Source organism: Mesoplodon densirostris, chromosome 11 (assembly GCF_025265405.1).
Source record: "Mesoplodon densirostris isolate mMesDen1 chromosome 11, mMesDen1 primary haplotype, whole genome shotgun sequence".
Lineage (NCBI taxonomy): Eukaryota > Metazoa > Chordata > Mammalia > Artiodactyla > Ziphiidae > Mesoplodon > Mesoplodon densirostris.
Window position 1 is genome coordinate 9,714,331 of NC_082671.1, and position 22,295 is coordinate 9,736,625.

The 22,295-nt window shown below is 35.8% G+C and overlaps 1 protein-coding gene across 4 annotated transcripts; it reads right to left on the minus strand.

Annotated features, from left to right (window-relative positions):
• Positions 1–672: 672 nt before the first annotated feature.
• Positions 673–11,598, minus strand: LOC132498802 (C-type lectin domain family 7 member A-like). Of its 4 annotated transcripts, XM_060112918.1 has the most exons (6): positions 11,496–11,598; positions 9,677–9,775; positions 8,551–8,688; positions 7,341–7,492; positions 5,849–5,967; positions 673–805 (listed from the first exon to the last, which is right to left on the minus strand). In XM_060112918.1, the coding sequence occupies exons 1-6, from the start codon at positions 11,596–11,598 to the stop codon at positions 673–675; spliced, it is 744 nt and encodes a 247-aa protein (XP_059968901.1). The 4 variants fall into 4 exon arrangements, with proteins under 4 accessions (XP_059968901.1, XP_059968902.1, XP_059968903.1 ...); XM_060112919.1 differs by lacking the exon at positions 8,551–8,688; XM_060112920.1 differs by lacking the exons at positions 8,551–8,688; positions 9,677–9,775.
• Positions 11,599–22,295: the final 10,697 nt, after the last annotated feature.

Consider the following 22,295-nt stretch of genomic DNA (forward strand, 5'->3'; position numbering starts at 1 on the left):
GCCCCGGTCTGGGAAGATCCCACATGCCGTGGAGCGGCTGGGCCCGTGAGCCATGGCCACTGAGCCTGCGCGTCCGGAGCCTGTGCTCCGCAACGGGAGAGGCCACAACAGTGAGAGGCCTGCGTACCGCAAAAAAAAAAAAAAAAAAAAGAAGGCTGTAAATGCCTCTCCAGTAATATGGAAATCTCCATTGGAAATATAAATAGCACCAATGGGAAAGTTTAAAAGAAAATAAGAAAGAGACAAATCCTCATATGAGGGAACTTAGTTATGTTCCAATAATACCTTTTTACAGTAATTAATTCCTGAGGAATTGCTGAAAACTGCAAAACAGTAATCATAAAAAGTAATAAAACATGTTTTGCATTACAAAATGTTAATACCTCTGTCAATAGGACAGGTTACTTTCTTATATTCATTATCAGATCTTTTTTTGATTGATAGTATTTAAAAAGGAGAAAGCTTGCTTATAACAGCAGATTCCCTACAATTTCACATTATACAAGATTCTCTTAGAGATATGGCAGACATATTCTCTTGGCTATTTGAGAAAAAAAGAGATGGAATTGGATGATTTTTTTTATGATGCTTTTGGTCATAAACATGTTGTTTTCTACCCTCCTTACTATCTTACATATTTCTCTCTGCTCCTCCACGGCGACATCCCCACCGTTATATTGACAGCTTCTTCTCACAAATACTGTATGAAGGCACACTACAAAGCTGGTCGTAAATGACTGACCCATGAATCCATACACAAATGTGAGATGAGTCTTGTTTGGTAACTGTTCTTCTGATTTGAAACCTGTTAAAATAAAATACAATAAGGTAATTGTATAGAACAAACATAAGGAATGTTGTCCACTGACTCCATAATGCTGAAATAAATTGGTAAGGATATTGGTGAAAAGAGTTTCTGAAGTGTACGTATCATTGAAAAAGGAAACTTGAATTTAGATTCTATTTGTTTCCAGTGGTAACAAAATAACCTTCATTACTAAGGCATAAAGATGACTCAAAAAAAATTTAAGAAATACTACTAGTTGCATAAAATAAAATAAAACTGACAAAAAAGAAAAACTATTTAACGTTCTATAGACAGTTCTTTACTTCTCTTTTAACCTTCTACCAAGAAGTATAGTTATCAAATGAAGCAACAGTTTAGCAAAAATATTATTGGGTATGTTTAGTGAGTAGACCAAGCTGAAGCATTCTTGCTAAAAGTTATTTAGAACTAAGTGAAGAATCAATGATATCAAAGCCATTTACAGGCAGTTCAAACAACCCTATATTTTTAATGCATCCTGAAGTTTGCATTGTATTGCAATATAATGAGAGACGATTATGAGAATTACCATGGGTAAATAGAAGCATGGCTCTGTTCTGTTTGCTCTTTAGTCTCCTAAAGGAGCAGTGTTAATTATTCAGTCAAGCTCAAAGGGCATCACTGAGCCTCAGTGTAAAAGCTACGGTCTGGTACTTTTCATCCTGTACATCTATCTCTTCTTGGCCCTGGAGTTGGAGGATTGAGAGGATTCTTCTATTGAAATAACTAGACTAAGGACATGAAACAAATTTGATCCAGGCTCAGGGAGAATTCTGACCAGTGATCTTCTCCAAAAAATTTTCTTGACCTCTAAGAGATTTTGGAGTATGTACAGAGCCAGATTAAATTACTGTCACCAATGAGTAGTTACATATCGAAATGTTAATTTGGACCTACTCTTATGACTTTAGAGTCCACTATTCATTTTTTAAAACAGAAAAGAAACCACAAGACAAAGGGCTATAGAAAACTAGGAGACATATTCTGTCAAGATTCTTTGTTAATAAATTCATTGTGCTTTGGCTAGTGGAAGTGAAGTAGTTAAGTGGTATTAAAATCAAAATGTGATAATACTCAGTTTGTACTATTCATACCCGATGGTACTTGCCAGAAACAAATGAAAAGCTTCTCTGTAAACTTCAAATTAACTCTACAAACATTTAAGAGATAATGTTAAGTGCATTATCAAAAAAAAATCAGACATATCGATATGAATAAAAATTAGAAGAAAAAGATAATAGAAACAGATACAAATGAGTATATAACACTGGTATTATCAAGCACAAATGTTAAAACAACTATACAGTGTATTCTAGGAGTTAAAACACAATACTGAGAATGTTAGAAGAAAGCTAGGAATTATAAATAACAGCTGGGTAGATTAGAGAAATTGTAAAACTGAAAAATTCATCAAACAAAATTAAAAGCTTAACTGATGCTTTCAATGGCAGTTTAGCTACAGATGAGGAAAAATAAGCACTGCAAGATAGGTGAGAAATAAATACATAGGTTACAGAAAAAAAAAAGGATAAAAATATAGGAAAAAGTAAATGAGATATATAGGATATTGTGAATGGGTTTGTAATACATTTAACTGGAATTCCAGAAGAAGGGAATAAAGTCAGGAAGGGAGCAACATCTGAAGCATGTGGCTGAAAACTTTTCAAAGCTGAAAAAAGACATCAGATTTAAAACATATATTACTTTCAAATAGCTGACTTTTCAAAAACAACAATAAAAATAGAATACATTATAGTAATATCTCTGAATGCCTGAAAGAAAAAATACTATAAATTTCTAATTTTATACTCAAAATATTTTTTTAAAAAGTTGAAATACAGTTTTAGACAAGCACAGAAAATCTGACCTTAAAATTTCAACTCTAAAGGAAATACTAAAGAGTATTCTTCATATTTAAGAAAATGATTCAAAATGGAAGGTAGGAGAGGCAGAGAGGATTAAGAAGCAATGAAAACCATAAATATGTGGGAAAATCTAATAAACTGACTGCATAAATCTATATTGTTTTCTGGGTTATACTTTTATTGAATCCAAGATGCCATCAACCATTGGTGTACCATTTATTTAATTCTGTGAAATAAATGCATTCAGGATGGGAATTTAACAGAAAACCCTGCAGAAGCTGGAAAACAAAGGACTATTTTTGTGCAGGAGTAAATGAAAAATAAAGCTGCCAAACAAAAAAGAGTAACAATGAAAAGTGCATTTCTCAATCTTGCCACCAGGTGGAAGGTGGGAGGAAAAAATTATACCCCCTATGATGTTGAGCCACAAGCTGCTACTCATACAATTTTTCTGTCTGAACCTATGATAACAGTATACACACACACACACACACACATATATATATACAAAACCCCTAGTGGAGTGTTTAGTTTAAGTAGTCTCAGGTTTGTGGTGTTCCTCTTTGACTGGCAGAAACAAATGTTAAGCTTCGACAGAGCTCAACTTAGTGCAGGATGACAATGATTATAAAAGACCAGCAGTTGTAAGACATATGCCAATTTTAGAGATACTAAAATGTGGGAAAATATGGGCCAGAGTTAAAATACACAAAAATAATAGTATGTAAATTGAGGAGGGAGTACACAGAGTAAAGAAATACTCTAATATTTTATATTGCCCAGGAAAAACATGAAAAGGCCAATTAATATTAGATTTTGATGAGTGAAGACTGTATGTTGAAATCTCTAGAGTAACTGCTAAAATTAGTTAAAAAGTAAATTCTAAATTAACATAAGAAAAGGTGGAACAATAAAAAAAATTTCAAAAAAGAGGAAAGAAAGAAAAGAAAAAGTACATTGAATGAGCCTGAGCCTGCAAGATATAACAATTCTAAACTATATGTGCCTAATAATTTGGCTTCAACACATCAACAAAAATGTTTACAGAGTTGTGAGTAGAATTACAGTGGAAGATTTTATTATAATTCTTTCAGTATGGGAAGACGTAGCAAATAAAATCCAGAGAACTGCGAAATCCCTGGCTGTCCAGTGGTTAGGACTCAGGATTTTCACTGCTGAGGGCCTGTGTTCAATGCCTGGTCAGGGAACTAAGATCCTGCAAGCTGCGCTGCATGGTGTGACCAAAGAAATAAACAAAACCCAAAAACCAGAGAACTGCAATCACACTGAGTATGTTCTCTGGCCACAATGGAACTAAGCTAAAACCTAAAACAGAAGGATACTTATAAGCACACAGATATTTCTAAATTAAGAAATACATTTCTAAGTAACTCATTGGCCAAAGAACAACTCACAATGAAAATTAGAAAGTATTTTGAACTGAATGAAAATGAAAATACACTAAAATTATAGCCTTAAATGTACATACTTGAGGAAAGAAAAGGATGAAATTCATGAGTCCACACAAGAAGTTAGAGAAAAAGTAGCAAATTCAACACAAAGAAATTGAATGGAAGGAAATAATGAAGGTGAAAACCAAAATTAATGGGGAAAAAAGAAAGAAAAAAAGACACAGAGGGAGAAAGAATCAACACAGCCACAAGTTCTTTCTTTGAAAACGACACCCAATGAGATTGATTAAAAAAAAAAAAAAGAAAGAAGAAAACACACACACACACACACACATGCAAATACACATACACACACCAATAATAGAAATCGAAAAGGGGAATATAATTTCATATTCTGCAGATATTAAAGAGAAAATGAATGACAGCTGCAGTGAGGAAGACTTCAACACTTTGTGAGGGTTAATTTCATGTGTCAACTTTACTAGCCACAGCCAGATCAAACATTATTTTCGAGTGTGTCATTTGAATCAGTGAACTAGACTCAGTAAACTAGACTTCACTCCCCAATGTGGGTGGGCATCATCCAGTCCATTGAGGGCCTAAATAGAACAAAAAAGCAGAAACAGAAATTTGTTCCTTTTTTCCTGCCTCACTGTGTGAGTGGTGACATCTCATCTCATCTCACCCTCTCCTGCTCTGGCACTGGGTTTTACACCATTGGCTCCCCTGGTTTTAAGCCCTTCATACTTGGACTGAAACTCATACACTACAAGATTTCCTGGGTATCCAGCTTGCAGACAGCAGATTGTCGGATTTCTCAGTCTTTATAATCATGTGTGAGCTTATTCCTCATAATAAGTCTCCATATGTAAATTCTTCATTGTGTGTATAGTAGTGCATACACATACAATGAGGAAAAATTTATAATCATGCAAATGTTCATATGTCTAAAAGAGCTTTATAAAATGTGAAATGTGGGCTTCCCTGGTGGCGCAGTGGTTGAGAGTCTGCCTGCTGATGCAGGGGATGATGCAGGTTCGTGCCCCGGTCCGGGAAGATCCCACATGCCACGGAGTGGCTAGGCCCGTAAGCCATGGCCGCTGAGCCTGCGCGTCTGGAGCCTATGCTCCGCAACAAGAGAGGCCACAACAGTGAGAGGCCCGTGTACCGCAAAAAAAAAAAAAAAAAAAAGTGAAATGTGGTTGCTTTTAAAATTAATAATAATAGCATGCATCACACATTTACTATGTGCAAGATGCTGTGCTAAGTGATTTTACTTTTATCTCAAAATCCTAAGAGGTACGTACTATTTTTATTCTTATTTACAGACGCAGAAAGAGGGGTGCAGTTACATTAAGGAGCTCATCCAGTTTCACACAATGAGTGGGCCAATCATTGACTCAAGCTGAGAACTGACTTCAAAGCACTGCTCTTAAGCACAGTTTTACACTGAGTCACAGTGATTGCTCCTTCCTGGGCAGCTTCAAACACATGCCTTCCTAGTAAGAAAGCTGAGGGAGCACTTGTGTTGACAGCTCGAGATGGCCATTCAGCTCTTTGTGACTCTTAAGTCCTCCTCTACCCTCTTGTTTTCTTTTTTTTTCCTGGCTCACTCTCTCTCCCCATCACTATGTGTCTTTTTCTCTCTCTTTCTTATTATGGCCAACAGATCAGATTCTTAACTGCCTGACATGCCCTCACCTCTCTGAGGAAGAGTATGAAGCTTTGTCTCTCCAGATACTTACAAGTTAGACAACAACGTTGAACCATCATCCCAGAGCCATGGTTCTTCAGTCTGACGGCGAGAAAGCCCTATCCAAAATGCATGGTCAGGTTGGGAAGACACTTGCCTAGATATAAATTCCTGTAAGGAAACATAAATACAAATACAAGTCAAGGAGAAAGAGAGTGTGTGATAGACAGACATGATAGAGATAAAGAGAAGATACAGAAACAGACTCTTGGAGATTGTGAGAAACAGAGATTGAGTCACCTTGGTGGAGGAGGCACACATATACTGGCATCAACCTAGACAGAAGTGCCAATTCTTGAATGCCACTGAGTGTCTCAAAAGTCATATCTCATTTCTTCAGAGTCGTTATTGTTCAATTATCCAATAAAGAATACATCCTTAATGTCAACATTGCACTGCCTGCATTCAATCTACCTGACAAAATCCAAGGGTGACAAAATATCCTAGGCAATGTTCATGGATGACAGGCCACTATCTTCTCCACAATTTTAATAGAAAATATAAATTTACATGACCTTTGTCGAGAAATGCTTCTCAGAGTTAGATGACAATTTTAAAGTAGTTTAGTCCCACTGCATGAGTTATGCATAAGTAATCTGGGGGTTAAAGATCATATGTGAATTGTTGACAAAATATAGCACAACATAGCGGCAATTACAGGAAGGTCTAAAAGTCAGACAGACTTCCAGTCCTATGCTCTTTTTTTAATCATACATCTACTTCCATTAACTTTTATGTGAACTATAACTGTTGGGTAAGACAGAATAGAAACAAAAATATTGAGAGTAGTAAAAGTAAGTATAGAAGTTACAGATTGTTTAGATTTGTAGTATAGAATGTTTCCTGACTATTAACCCCTTCTCATAGCTCCTCTGAGTTCTATCCTTCATTCAAGATGCATCGTAAGTTGCACATTTTCTGTGAAATTTTTATGTCAGTGGGGATCTCTCTCTGAATTTCTATGGCATTTGTGGCCTGTACGAGATATTTTACTTTTAATGCCTGAGTTGTTTCTCTTTTCTTACAAATTATTTGAGCATTGCTAAAACAAGCCTACTTTTTAAACCTCTTTGCCTTTCCTAGTATCTTGCAAGGAGTAAATGATTTATAAATGTATATTATCATAGCTGCTGTTTTTCTTGATAATTATGATAATAAGGGGAAGATTTTTCTATTTCACTCCACCACATTTACAACGTGAAATCCAAGCCCACAAAAATGAGTAGTGCCCTGACTATTATAGTCAACTTGGAGTTGTGCTCAAAGGATTTATTTTAAAGTAAAATGTGTTCATATTTTAATTAATTAATTAAAAAGAGAAGCATATATTATGCACTTTACTCACTTAATGTATGCTATTATTATAATTATGGAGAATATATAAAATGACTTTCTTTTAGGGAAAATCATCATTACCTGGAACCTACCTCTATCTTTCTGTTCAATATAGACCACAGATAATTATAACTGAAATCTACACTTACCAACTCTTTTAAGCTGTCTATCTTCAGGAGATTTGAGCCCAGTTGCAAGCACCGTCTTTTACTTGTATCCCAGGAATCTAATGATGTGCTAAATAGATAACAGCTATTCTGATGTGTGATCCAGTTAGGGGGACAAGAGCTAGAAAGAACTCCTGGAAATAAAAGATAAATACAGTGAGATTCATACTATACCAATTCCCTCTTTCAGTGCAAGTACCATTCATCCTAAGGACACTTAATAAATAATCAATGAATTACCATTAATAGATTTCATTTTCAATTCAGAAGAGGCTACATTAAAACCCCTTATTCATTTACAATTTAAAAATGAATTGAGTGGCTATAAACAGTGTTTTAGACAGTGAACACGCCTTTCCTTCTTGACTTGTCTTCCATTCCTTCAAAGTCAGACCAGAACTCCTTTGCTCCATGATAACTAATAAATCAATTCAAAATCAATCACTGAGATATACAGTAATTTCATGTTAACTTATTTTACAAGTGTGAGATCCATTTCAGAATGCAATTTTCCAAATAAGAAAAGTATAAGAGCAATCATTCACAATATGGAGTAATGTGATACAAATAGTGAGGAGGTATGTGTCCAGAGATGGAAAATTGAAGTCAAAATATTGTCATAGTCAATAATGATGCAATTAGAAATTGAAGTTTCGTGTATGTAAAATTGTAATTAAATAAATGAACTTGCATGATTAAAGAAAAACAAATTTAACCAGAGTTTTCAGAAACATATCTATTAGGTTTATTTCTTTTGTAAATATTTAATTCTTAGCAACACTTTCCCTTCTTTCCTTTTTCTATCCATTTTTCTTTTCTGATGTCCTATTTCCTATTTTAACTATATCATTTTAAAATGTCAATTCCCTAAGGGATGAGAACACTTTTTGTTCCTTCACATCAAATTATACAATCTCCTATAAGCCTAAATACATAGCCTGTGATAAATTAGTTACTGATTTTTAAAAAATCCAACTAAGTTGGAGATTCAACTAAGTTCATAAGGTATTTATGATATCACTTTATATATGACAGGGGACATATTTTACTGAGACAATACTGCTGTGGGCTTTCCTTGGATGCACAATCACCACACGTAAAAGTACTTTCTTCACCCTTTGCTCCAAACCTTAGCACCAATAATTAACCCTTCTGAATCAAGGACTTAATTAATCTTTTAATTCTGCCTTGCCTGTGGTCGTGAGAGCCTTGGTAGGAGCCACATTCTCTGCTAAAGATGATTGTGTGGGTTGACTGTGGTTCTCTTTCTTTCTTGATTGAAAGCTGTTATTCTCCAACATGTTGTTGCCTGAACTGGGTCTCCAGATAGCTTCATATACCAACAACAATAGTAATTACAGAAGAAAAAGTCATTTTGCTATGTTTGAGAATTAAAATCCCCCAAACCATATTTTTGTTGAAATATAAAGGGATACATACTTGATTAGTGATAGATAATACATTGTTGATGGAGAGGTAAAGTTAGATGATGGATAGATAGATAGACAGATAGAATAGATGATAGATTAAATATATAGAAAAAAGAAATAACTTCCATGAAGAAGGTTTAATACAAAAGAGAAAAATGAAGCAAATGGAATATAGTCAATTGGTACCATGATAGATTTGAAAGAGTAATAAATCTTCTATCTTTCTTCTATTATTTAAAAATGAGAGTTCCTTGAGAACCTGCCTGGTGCCTATAACATAGAATGTATTCAATAAACACTTGCCTATTTAAGAAATCTTTCATATAGCCTCTTTGAAGGTACAATAATACTTTATTCAATTTTGAATGCATGAGCAATAAAATCTACATAAATTTATTCATCTGTCACAAAATAACTAGTTAGTATTTGATAAGTGCCTCAGGTATTTCCTGACATTATCCAAAGGAGTTTAGATTAAAGATCGGATATAAAACAATTTCCCTAAATCATGAGACATAAAAAATAGCTTATAGCCTCTTTAGAGAATTTATTTCATTAGGAAGATAAGCACCAATTGTACTTCCTTTTGACCTCCGCTGGTTTGCTTTCATTAATTTATCCTAGGAATTCCATAGTTTTGAAACCAGCTATTCAAGGAGAGCATGCAATTAAGAGTATGAGTTTTTAAGACAGATCACCCAAATTTCTAATCATAGTCCTACCAATAACTAGTTTATGACCCTAGGAATAAAATGAGAACTAATAGCACCAATTCAATAAGGTCAATATACAGATTCAATTAGATTATGTTACGCTCTTAAAAGAGTGCCTGGAACAGTATAAATGCTTATTAAATGTCTGCTGTTAATCTCTCCCACCAATACTCACCCATGGTACACAGGACCACAGTTATCACCAGCATTACCAAGCATAAAATTCCAAAAGTCACAGCAATGGGACGCCAACGAGGAGATGCAGCACAAAATCCTGAGGCAGCATAGGGAGCAGAAATTGAATAAAGAAATTGGATGATGGATCACAGAGCACTTCAATTCTACAATTCATCAAAATCTGATATCCAGATAAGGACTCATCTAGGATTAGTCTGAATTTTTCTCCACCTTTAGCATACCTCTTCAGGTTCTGAAACTTGATATCTATGCACTCCTAATTTCAGCTCCACACTGATGTCTATAGTTCTTGACACTACCAGGATTCAAGAAATCCTACCTATTATTAGAAGAGATAGCTTAATATAGCAGAAATAATTCTGGTTACTAAGGGTAATCTTCTCCTTTCACTTATTTCTTGCATGTCCTTGGGCAAATTACTTCCTCTGTTTTTCCATTTCTCTTTGTGAAAAATAAGGTTAATAATACATCAAAGGATTATTGTGGGCATTAAGTTAACATATGTAAAAGTACCTAGTTTAGGGACTACTAACACATTATAGGTAACACAATTTGTCCACACACATCTATAAACACACACATGCCTCCCTACCTCTTGCATCATCTAGTTTTTCCACTCTTCCTCATCAGGTTGCCCAAGAAAGGAATTACATAAGTGACAAGAGGAAAATAATTGTGCAATGGAAATGATCAGAAAGCAGAAGAGAGTAAATTCTGCCATCAAAACCTGTGAGTAATCTCTTGATAACAGGAAACTCGCTTTATATTAATATCACCACTTAAAAACTGAGAATAAGAAATAAGAGCATTTCAGAAAATTGTCAAATAGGGGGATCATAGAGGAGAATAAATTGCTCATTCAGTGAAGAGAGAAATCTTTTAATGCCCTTCTCCAGATTTCACCTCTTTTACCTTATGTCTAAGACTCATGTCCTGATAATGGGATCTTATTGTCTAATACGTATATATTTCTTCACTGGTATACAAAGAACTCCCTTTTGTTTAAAAAAAAAATTCCAAATCAATCTCATTACCACACACACACACACACAAAAACAGACTCAGGATTCTAAACCCTATGACTTTTGACTTCCCTTTGGCCTTTTCCATAAAATCACACGTTGTTTTTTCCATCTTTTCATTCTTCTCATTCTTATCTCTAATATCCTGATGTTGTTCATTTACACTTCTTTGTTTCCTTGACCTCCATTCTGCAATTTACTCTTTTCTGTCAAATAAACAAGTCGCTCCTATTGAAATTCTTCCAGCTTTGCATTTCATCACACTTATTACCAACTCCTTATTTTTGAAGTGTCTGTCCCTATAGAACAGAGAAATTGTATTTTCTATAATCAAAATAATTAACTTAAACACAGTTGACCCTTGAATGACACAGGGATTAGGGGCGCCGCCCCTCCCCAAAGTCAAAAATCCCCATATAACTTAGAGTTGGCCCTCTGTATCTCAGTTCTTCCATATCCACAGTTTGGAATCCATGGATTCAACCAATAGCAGATCATGTAGTACTGTAGTATTTACTTTTGAAAAACATCCGTGTATAATTGGACCTGTGCCATTCAAACCCGTGTTGTTCAAGGGTCAGCTGTACTAATGATTAGTCACTGAATGGTTACCAAAAGTCTTAGTGCACCTTCAAATTATCTTCAGTGACTTCTGAAAACCTTTTACAATATATTAATAAAAGCCCGACAAATTGCAAGTCTCTCCAATTTTTTCCACTTCCAGTTTTAGTTGATGAGAATGTAAATGTTGAAGTCAGAAAGAAAAAAATATACCTTTCTCTGCGACCACAGATTTCCTGATGATATTGCAAGAGCTGAAGTCTAATTGAGTATATCCATCTTCATCCAAATTTTCTATGGAAGAATGGTATTCCATTGTTCTACTGAGTTCCTGAGTTGCCTCAGCATACAAGAGCTCTTCCTTCTCTTCTCCGAAGACAACTGCCTGTGGGCAAAAGACGACCTATGAGTCAAGTCACGTGGGGGAGGCATTTACTAGGCTTTAACAAGTTGAGCATAAGCAGTCCAACCAGATACCCAAAAGCAGGAAATGAAAAATATGCTGTGGTAATTTCCCATTGGTACCTTTAGATCCTGTTTCTGAGACTGATGATTCTTAAGAAAATTATAAGGTAGCACAATAGATAGATCTTTGTTTCAGATCAAACATAAGAAAAATGAAGCTATTAATGTCTTATGCCGCTTTCATTATTCTCACAACCGAACTGGACATCATTAATTGACTTGGCCTATGTAAACTTAAAACAATTTTGGTCCCTTGAGTTCACCAATACTTTGTTACAACTGTTAATTCATTCATTTATTCATGTACTGCTCTTTCAGTAAACATGTATCAAATGCCCATCTTTTAAGTTGACAGGAGGTGGGGATCAAAGGATAAATGATACCTGTGAAGAAGCTCATTGAGTAAAGGAGGAAACCCACAGATAGGTTCAGGAAGGATACCATAAGGAGGTACACTGTTGTAACACAGAGAGAGGAAACAAATCTCTTTGGGGCTTGTCAGAGATTTATAATATAAAGTAGAAAATTATTTATTCAACAATGATTATGAGCTAAGTACTATCTATTGCACATGTTTTCTCATACAATCTCAGTTTCCCAACAAGTCCATGAGATAGACACTATTAGTCCTATTTTCTTTTTTAAGTATAGTTGATTTACAATGTTGTGTTAGTTTCTGGTGTACAGCAAAGTGATTCAGATATATATTTTTCATATTCTTTTCCTTATGGTTTATTACAAGATATTGAATACAGTTCCCTGTGCTAGACTGTAGGACCTTGTTGTTTAGTCCTATTTTCAAATGACAAAACTGAGACATAGAAATTTTACTCCCTTGCTCAGTTTTAAGAAACTAATAAAAATAATGAAGCAAGGAATCAAACCAAAGTCCACTCTTACTGCAAAACTCATGATCTTTTCTGTAATGCTACCCTGACCCCTTCACCATTCTGTACACGTATATTGCAAGTAACAGCTTATGGAGAATTCTGGAACTGAAATACTATGTTAAATGCTTAATGTTTCCTCTTTGCCAATTTCCACAGTAATCCCCAAGTTAATAAGATATGGAAAAACATTTATCATTGCTAGAAATTAGAGAGGTATCCATCTGTTCACAAGACTTCAAAGCAAGCAGAATGGAAGAGATAACTGACTGTTGTCAAAGATAAAACCAGACACTCATTAAATGTAAATTGATACAGTCTCTATGGAGAACAATTGGAGGTTCCTTAAAAAACTGAAAAGAGAACTACCACATCACCCAGCAATGCCATTACTGGGCGTATACCCTGAGAAAACCATAATTCAAAGAGAGTCATGTACCACAATGTTCACTGCAGCTCTATCTACAATAGCCAGGTCATGGAAGCAACCTAAGTGTCCATCGACAGATGAATGGATAAAGAAGATGTGGCACGTATACAATGGAATATTACTCAGCCATAAAAAGAAATGAAATTCAGCTATTTGTAGTGAGGTGGATGGACCTAGAGTCTGTCCTACAGAGTGAAGTAAGTCAGAAAGAGAAAAACAAATACTGTATGCTAACACATATATATGAAATTTAAAAAAAAGGTTCTGAAGAACTTAGGGGCAGGATAGGAATAAAGATGCAGACATAGAGAATGGACTTGAGGACATGGGGAGGAGGAAGGGTGAGCTGGAACGAAGTGAGAGAGTGGCACGGACTTATATATACTACCAAATGTAAAATAGATGGCTAGTGGGAAGCAGCTGCATAGCACAGGGAGATCAGCTCGGTGCTTTGTGACCACCTAGAGGGGTGGGGTAGGGAGGGTGGGAGGGAGACGCAAGGTGGAGAGGATATGGGGATATATGTATACATATGCTGATTCACTTTGTTATACAGCAGCAACTAACACAGCATTGTAAAGCAACTATACTCCAATAAAGATGTTTAAAAAAAAAAAAGTGGTGAGGACAGATTTCCTTCAGTAATACGATTATAACAGAGAAGAGGGCCCAGCATAAACTGAACTCAACTTCCCCAAAACAGAAGACTAGCGACTTTTTAAAGGCTGGGCTGTGCTGAGGGAAAGGAACTGAGTGGTATTAAGAGGGTTAATCCATGTGACTAGACCATGCGGATTTGTTCATTGGTGCTTCTCCGGAAGAAAAACAAGCTTCTTCATCCTTTGGACAGGAGAGAGTGCTGCATATTGCAGCAAGGTTGTGCCCCACTGAAGATAGGGCCCTACCCTCCCATGGGGACTGGAAGAGGGCAGGTTATCTCCCTAACTAATTCCCTGAGTGTTTGCTTTCAGAGATGGCTCTCAGGAACCTGAGGAAAGTTTTAGGTGGTAGCTTTACACCTCAAAGGGCAGAGAGAGGATTTTATTATTTTATTTTATTTTATTTTATTTTTTTGTGTATGTGTGGGTTTTTTTAACATCTTTATTGGAGTATAATTGCTTTACAGTGGTGTGTTAGGTTCTGCTGTATAACAAAGTGAATCAGCTATACATACACATATATCCCCATATCCCCTCCCTCTTGCATCTCCCTCCCACCCTCCCTATCCCACCCCTCTAGGTGGACCCAAAGCACTGAGCTGATCTCCCCATACGACGCAGCTGCTTCCCACTAGCTATCGGTTTTACATTTGGTAGTGTATATATGTCCATGCCACTCTCTCACGAACAAAGAGTAAATTCTGGGGCTTCCCTGGTGGCGCAGTGGTTGAGAATCTGCCTGCCAATGCAGGGGACAGGGGTTCGAGCCCTGGTCTGGGAAGATCCCACATGCCGCGGAGCAACTAGCCCCGTGAGCCACAAATACTGAGCCTGCGCGTCTGGAGCCTGTGCTCCGCAACGAGAGGCCGCGATAGTGAGAGGCCCGCGCACTGCGATGAGGAGTGGCCCCCACTTGCCGCAACTAGAGAAAGCCCTCGCACAGAAACGAAGACCCAACACAGCCAAAAATAAATAAATAAATATATAAATAAATAAAAAAACTTTAAAAAAAAAAGTTTAAAAAAAAAAAAAAAGAGTAAATTCTCCTGGCAGCAATGAACTTTCTCAGGCAGGCATTTTAAAGGGATCTGGGATCATTCCAGGACACAGCCTTAAACTACTAGAAGCCATGTTAGAGTTTGTCCAATGTCTTAGTGCAAAGGTTTGGATGGAGTTGTTCTGTTCCAAGATTTCTACAGTTCTCATTAATACATATCACAATGGAAGAGAGGTCAGTGGAAAAAAATAAAATTCACCCTCTTACCTAGCCTGCCACGAAAGTTTTACTAACTTTTCACAGGCGCAAAGTAGTGGTGTGGATCTAATCTCGACCTCCATCAGACATCCAGTTCGATAATGCAGCCCTTGGGAAAGCAGAGGAGAGCTGGAAAGAAAGGGATTTTTTTCTCAGAGTGAATAAATTGGCTTAAGGAAGAAACGTCAGTCAACTAAGTAGAACTAGAGAACAGGAATGAGGGGAGCACCTTCTAGGAGGTAATAAAAAGCGTTTTACTATTGATTCAGACCCCCCACACACAATGGGAGAATCTTTATGTAATAACTTTTATTTTCTTTGACTGCCATCCTCTATTTAATCACAATCCTACAGAAACAACTGACTCTTTAAGTTGTCAAAGAAAATTTTCAGTGAATGTAAACTTTAGCCTTCTCTTTTGTCCAGGACTAAAACAATTAAGCAGGGATTACACAAATCATGGACAAACTAGGAAAAATAATCCGTCAGCATTTTACAAGGCAGGAGGGGGAATTCCTTGGCGGTCCGGTGGTTAGGACTTAACGCTTTCACTGCAGGAGCTGGGTTCGATCCCTGGCTGGAGAACTAAGATCCCACAAGCAAGCCTCGAGGTGCAGCAAATTAAAAAAAAAAAAAAAAAAGACGGCAGGAGTGGGTGGGGAAAGACAGTTTGCATATTCTGAGAAAAATACCCTTGGTTAAACAGCAATGTAAGAAGCAGGTGAAAAACAAACCAATCTAACCAACCAAACAACAAACAAAACTCAGCAAATAACAACTAATTTACATTCTCAGTGAGATTTAATGAAAAATTGCATTTATACAGCAAGTTTTTTCTTCAAAGAAAAATGAGAAATCTGAGAAAAGGTCTTAGAAGTGAAAACACATTTTATAAACTAAAAATACAATAAATTGAATGAAGAGTTAGGTTGAATATTGCACCAATAAAGCAACTTAAAGAACTGCATTCAGTACAGCTGAATTAGCCTGGTCATACCCTCATTTTTACATATGTTAAACTGTTGTTAACGGTAGTGTTTGCTCCCACAATTAAATCTCAAAAATAATATCCTTCCCAAATAAGTATCTATTTTGGTAAGTTTACCAGAATGAATGTTACACCAGGAAAGGAAACACAGGAGATCCTGAGGCATAAGTCCAATGTGACTTTTTGGAAATTTTATATAAATAAATGAATAAAGAGAAATAAATATATGAATATATAGAAATAAATGAATTAAATAGAAAACAAGATTATTAAAAACAAACTAAGCATTCACTTAAGAACCATTGTAGAAGAAGAAAATGTAAGTCTTCAGGAGATTGCAACATTTCAAATAACTTCCCCATTTATGTTCACAAATTTCAAAAAAAAGTCTTCAAATTTCACCTCTAGTTTGAATGCTAACTTGGTTCTCTTCCCTTTGTTCCTCCATCCATCTACTAAGCAATTAAACATGGAGTGAACATTTACTATATTCTCAGAAGCCTGGATACAAAGAAGCATGAGACCCAATCCCCATCCTAACTGATTTCACATTTTATCTGGAGGATAAAGACCAAAATATATTATTTAAATTATTTCAGTATGCCCAGCCTTGGGCAGACCACAAAAATCACTTAGCTTTATTCACAACACTCTTTCCAGGGTTAAATTATGCTTACTACAAATGACATAGAATCCTTTCCTAGAGTCCCTAAAATTTTTAATTAAGTGAAAAGCTCACTTTATAATCAATAAATCCTTCTTGGTGAAAATGTGCCCTTCACCATCTTTTCCCAATCCACCTTCTCTTTTCTGAATCTGTTTATGGTTTCATGGTTCCAGTTACACTGTTCACATTCCACATGTAACCTCTGCTATCTCTCTGCCTTGAGCCCCTTTCCTTCCATTTGACTGGGGGGAAGTGTGTATAGTGTATATAAACATCACTCTCATATGGCACTTGTATTTGAAACTTCCCTGTCTCCCCAAGGAAGAAATGCTATCCATGTATCATTTCCTTATTGTTAGATACTTATAACTGTCTTCCTCACTAATCCTTGAGTTCCTTGAGCAGTGGTGTACCCACAGTTTTTTGAACAGTTCATTTATTGTTATTACTTTTTCTTCCCTCTCCTCTATACAAGAAAATAATTTTTAGTAATAATCATGAAATGGAATGAATGATAATAATGGTGGAAAACAAATGTAGGCAGTGAATATTTTTAATTGAACTTTGTGTATAAAATCATGCCAGTAAAAATTAAAATGTGCATATAAATATGTATATTAAAATAAAAATAAATATTGTGCAAGCTACTTTTAATTATATGGATAAAATCTTTCAATTATAGCAACACCTTTTTTTTTGGAAAGGAAGAAAAAAATTATACCTACATAGAGGCATGTCACAACAATAAATAACAATATTACAATTTCTGTTTTGGACTCTGTCCTTCTCCAAATTTGTCAATGATATTGTCAAAATTACTCTTTTTCAAGTGATCGGGTTGAGTAGACTGCCTTCCCAGACACATCAATTTATTTGCTCATAATTGATTTAAGACCATTCTTTGCTTATTTTAATTTTGAAAAGTTTCTTTCAATGAAGGAACAGATGCACAAATGGGAAAAAGGTTTACACATAGGATATGTGTGCCAAAGATTTAGAAAAATCCTATTTCACAATTATTCCAGAAATTGCAAGATTGCTCTTTGTTTCTTCAGGATCAATTTTAGAAACTTTCAAAATGTCTCTGCAGGTTGCAAAATTGTACAAGTATAAATAATAATTACAAATGGTCACATAGAATGACAATTGAAGTAACTCAAGTTCTATTTCTTTGACTTTATAATCACTGTGCAATCCTATGAATGTTTATTTCAAATCTACCCTTTAAACCCAGAAATGTTCCAAAATGGTAGCTACAAATAATGCAAACCAAGTGGTGCTCTGAGTGGACTTGAGCAATTCCAAACCTTTCCAACACGTTCCCAAACTACATATGTCAGTATAACTGGAAGTTCTGTGAATTTACTTCCATGCAGAATACAATGTTTACTAAAGGAAAAGTGATACAAACCTGCTACGTGAAATATAAATGTATATTTATTCGTATTAATATAGATATAGTTTATCTTCATTATTCATGGATTCCAGAATTGCAAATGTACCTACTTGTTAAGATCTATTTGTCATCTTTAAATCAATACTCATGATCATTCACAGGCATGCGCAGAGTAGTAAAAAATTTGACTTGCCCAACATGCTTGATCCCAGATGAGTCTGAACAAGGCAATAGTCTGCCTTCTTGTTCCAGCTCTCCTACCATAAATGAGTGTCATTTTCATGGTCTATTTAGTGCTATATTGTTCTCATTTTTTCACTTTTTGTTGGTTATTTCCCTGTTTTAAATACCCTCAAGCATAGAGTTGAAGTGCTGTCTAGTGTTCCTACCCTCAAGAAGGCTGTGATGTGCCTTATAAAGAAAATATGTGTGTTAGAGAAGCTTTATTCAGTCACGCGTTATAGTGCTGCTGGCCATGACATCATTGTTCGTGAATCAACAGTATATATTAACAAATGTGCCTCTAAAGAGAAACATATATAAAGCAAGGTTATATATCAATCTGTTGATTAAAATGTTGGGACAAGACTCTTAGAGGAAAGTAACCTTGCATTTCCCCTAGAAGCAGAGGTTGTTCAGTGTTCTCTGTGGCTCTATAGAACGTGACTACCATGAATAACAAGAATCGACTGTGTAGATAAATAGATAAACAGAGACTTTTAAATAGATAAAGAGAGACTTTTAAAATTCGACAGTCACCACCATAATAGTTTAAAACTTTGGGCAGCAAAAGATATTTTCAGGGAATACTTTATCACTGACGTTAGTATTGCTGGTACATGGTGATTATAAAAAGCAAACTGACTTCTAGTAAAAATTATTATTTTAATTCTCTACAGACAATTCACCACCCCCTTATTGCCAGCTGAACACTCATTGGTTTTATCTTCTCTGTCCTATAAGGATCTAAATAATCTGATGCCTATCTTTCTTTTTCTTATATATATATATATAAATTTATTTATTTTATTTTTGGCTGTGGTCTTCGTTGCTGCATGCGGGCTTTCTCTAGTTGCGGTGAATGGGGGGAACTCTTCGTTGCAGTGCACGGGCTTCTCATTGCGGTGGTTTCTCTTCTTGCAGAGCACAGGCTCTAGGCATGCAGGCTTCAAGTAGTTGTGGCTCAAGGGCTTAGCTGCTCCGCAGCACGTGGAAACTTCCCGTACCAGGGCTCGAACCCATGTCCCCTGCATTGGCAGGTGGATTCTTAACCACTGCACCACCAAGGAAGCAGTTATGCCTGACTATCTTTCTGACTTAATTTCCTAGCCATCTCTCCTTCACTGTTCATGGTCTTGAAACACTGGCCTTCTTTTATTTTTTTTTAATTTAAGTATAGTTGATTTACAATATTGTGTTAGTTTCAAGTGTACAGCAAAATGACATGGATATATATATACATATACATATGTGTATATTTATACGTCTATATTCATTTTTTTGTGTTCTCAATAGTGGCTTGTGTTTAATTTTTTTAATTAATTAATTTTTTATAGTAGGTCCTTATTGGCTATCTATTTTAAATATTGCAGCGTGTACACGTCAATCCCAAACTCCCAATCTATCCCTCCCCACTACTCTTCCCTGCTAGTAACCATAAGTTCATTCTCTGTTTCTGTTTTGTAAATAAGTTCATTTACACCATTTTTTAAGATTCCACATATAAGCAATGTCATATGATATTTGTCTTATATATATATATATACCACATCTTCTTTATCCATTCATCTGTTGATGGACATTTAGGTTGTTTCCATGTCTTGACTATTGCAAAGAGTGCTGCAATGAACACTGGGGTACATGTATCCTTTCGAAACATGATTTTCTCTGAATAAATGCCCAGGAGTGGGATTTCTGGATCATATAATAGCTCTATTTTTAGTTTTTTTTAAGGAACCTCCATCCAGTTCTCTATAGTGTCTGTACCAATTTACATTCCCACCAACAGTGCAAGAGGGTTCCCTTTTCTCCACACCCTCTGCAGCATTTATTGTTTGTAGATCTTTTTATGATGGCCATTCTGACTGGTGTGAGGTGATATCTCATTGTAGTTTTGATTTGCATTTCTCTAATAATTAGTGATGTTGAGCATTTTTCATGTGCCTCTTGGCCATCCGTATGTCTTTTTTTGAGAAATATTTAGGTCTTCTGCCCCTGTTTTTGATTGGGTTGTTTGTTTTTTGGGTATTGAGCTGCATGTGCTGTTTGTAATAATTTTGGAAATTAATCCCCTGTTGGTCGCATCATTTGCGAATATTTTCTGTGGGTTGTCTTTTCGTTTTGTTTGTGGTTTCCTTTGCAGTGCAAAAGCTTTTAAGTTTAATCAGGTCCCATTTGTTTACTTTTGTTTTTATTTCCATTACTCTGGGAGATGGATAGAAAAAGATATTGCTGCGATTTATGTCAAAGTGTGTTCTGCCTATGTTTTCCTCTAAGTTTTATACAGCAAAATGATTTGGATACATATATATATGTATATATATGTGTGTGTGTGTGTCTATATTCATTTTTTAAGTTCTTTTCCATTATAGTTTATTACAAGATATTGAATGTAGTTCCTTGCTATATAGTAAATCCTTGCTGTTTATCTATTGTTTATCTATTTTATATATGGTAGTGTGCATCTGTTAATCTCATACTACCAATTTGTCCCTCCCAACCCCTTCCCCTTCGGTAACCATAAGTTTATTTTCTATGTCTGTGAGTCTATTTCTGTTTTGTAAATAAGTTAATTTGTACTATTTTTTAGATTCCACATATAAGTTATATCATATAATATTCTTTTTGATCACACAAACACATCAAGTTGTTCCTGTCTCAGGAATTTTGCGCTTATACTTTGGCTAATACGCTTTGCCTTGAGAACTTTGCATGGTGGGCTTTTTCTTGATAATTAGTTCTTAGTTCAAATATCACTCTTTCTGGTAGGTCTTCCCTGATCATTCAGTCTGACGCAGAATATGACCACAGCACCTCTCCATCGCACTGAATCACATTAGACAGCTTTTCTTTTTTTCTTTGAAGTACTTCACACTATTGGAATACATCTCATCTGTTTGTAGTTAGACTCGCCATGTCTCCATGTTTGTAAGCCCCATGAGTTAGGAACCTTGCTTGTTCATTCCTTGCTCATTCACATATATATCCCAAGAACCTAGACTAGTTTCTGAATGATTGTAGGTTATCAGTAAATATACATATAAAAGATTATGAGAAGTAAGCAAAAATACTTTAAAAATAATAATACACGTACAAAATATATATAAGTGCCTACCTATATTATAGCCTAAAATTACCTAATGCTATTGTCTGGTTCAGCTTATAAACTCCAAAAGGACAAGCATTCTGTCTCTATAGGTATTCTATGTCCAATGTCTAGACCAGTGTCTTAATGGTCCTGCCTATTGGGGGAAATAGGCAAGAACACTAACAATTATACTTCTTATGAACTAAGAACTAAACTGTTGGTAATTCCAATTTCTAGTCCCAAATCACAACCAAGTTGTCTTTAAATTGACTGTGGAGAGCAGGGGAAAACAAAGAATGGTGGGTGTTATTTTCAAGTGGGAGGTGTTTCTCGTATGTATGTTTGTTTGTTTTAGTTTACCTGTGGCATTGTCCCTGTTTTTTCCACCCACTGTGGCTCTTCTTTCTCTATTGCATTTGTTTTTGTTACTGTATTGGTCAGTCATGTTTTGGTCAAATACGTTGACTATATTTTCTTTTTTTCCTGTACCTTTAAACTCTGTATCATTTTTTTTTTTTAATTTTTTTGTGTGGTACGCAGGCCTCTCACTGTTGTGACCTCTCCCGTTGCGGAGCACAGGCTCCGGACGCGCAGGCTCAGCGGCCATGGCTCACGGGCCCAGCCACTCCACGGCATGTGGGATCTTCCCGGACCGGGGCAAGAACCCGTGTTCCCTGCATCGGCAGGCGGACTCTCAACCACTGCGCCACCAGGGAAGCCCGTTGTGTCATCTTTAATAGGAAGAAAAATATAGCAAAATGTGATGCAGTACAAGCCAAACAGGAAAGAGTCTAGACTGTCCCAGTATCAATACAACCAGAGCATCACTGATTTTACTTGTTTTATATCTGGGAATTTAGTACATAATTTTATTGAACCCATAAAATATTTGGAAGCTATTCACCTGGTATATTCTATTCATTTATTTTTAAAAGTGGAAACAACCTGAGATAAGGCAA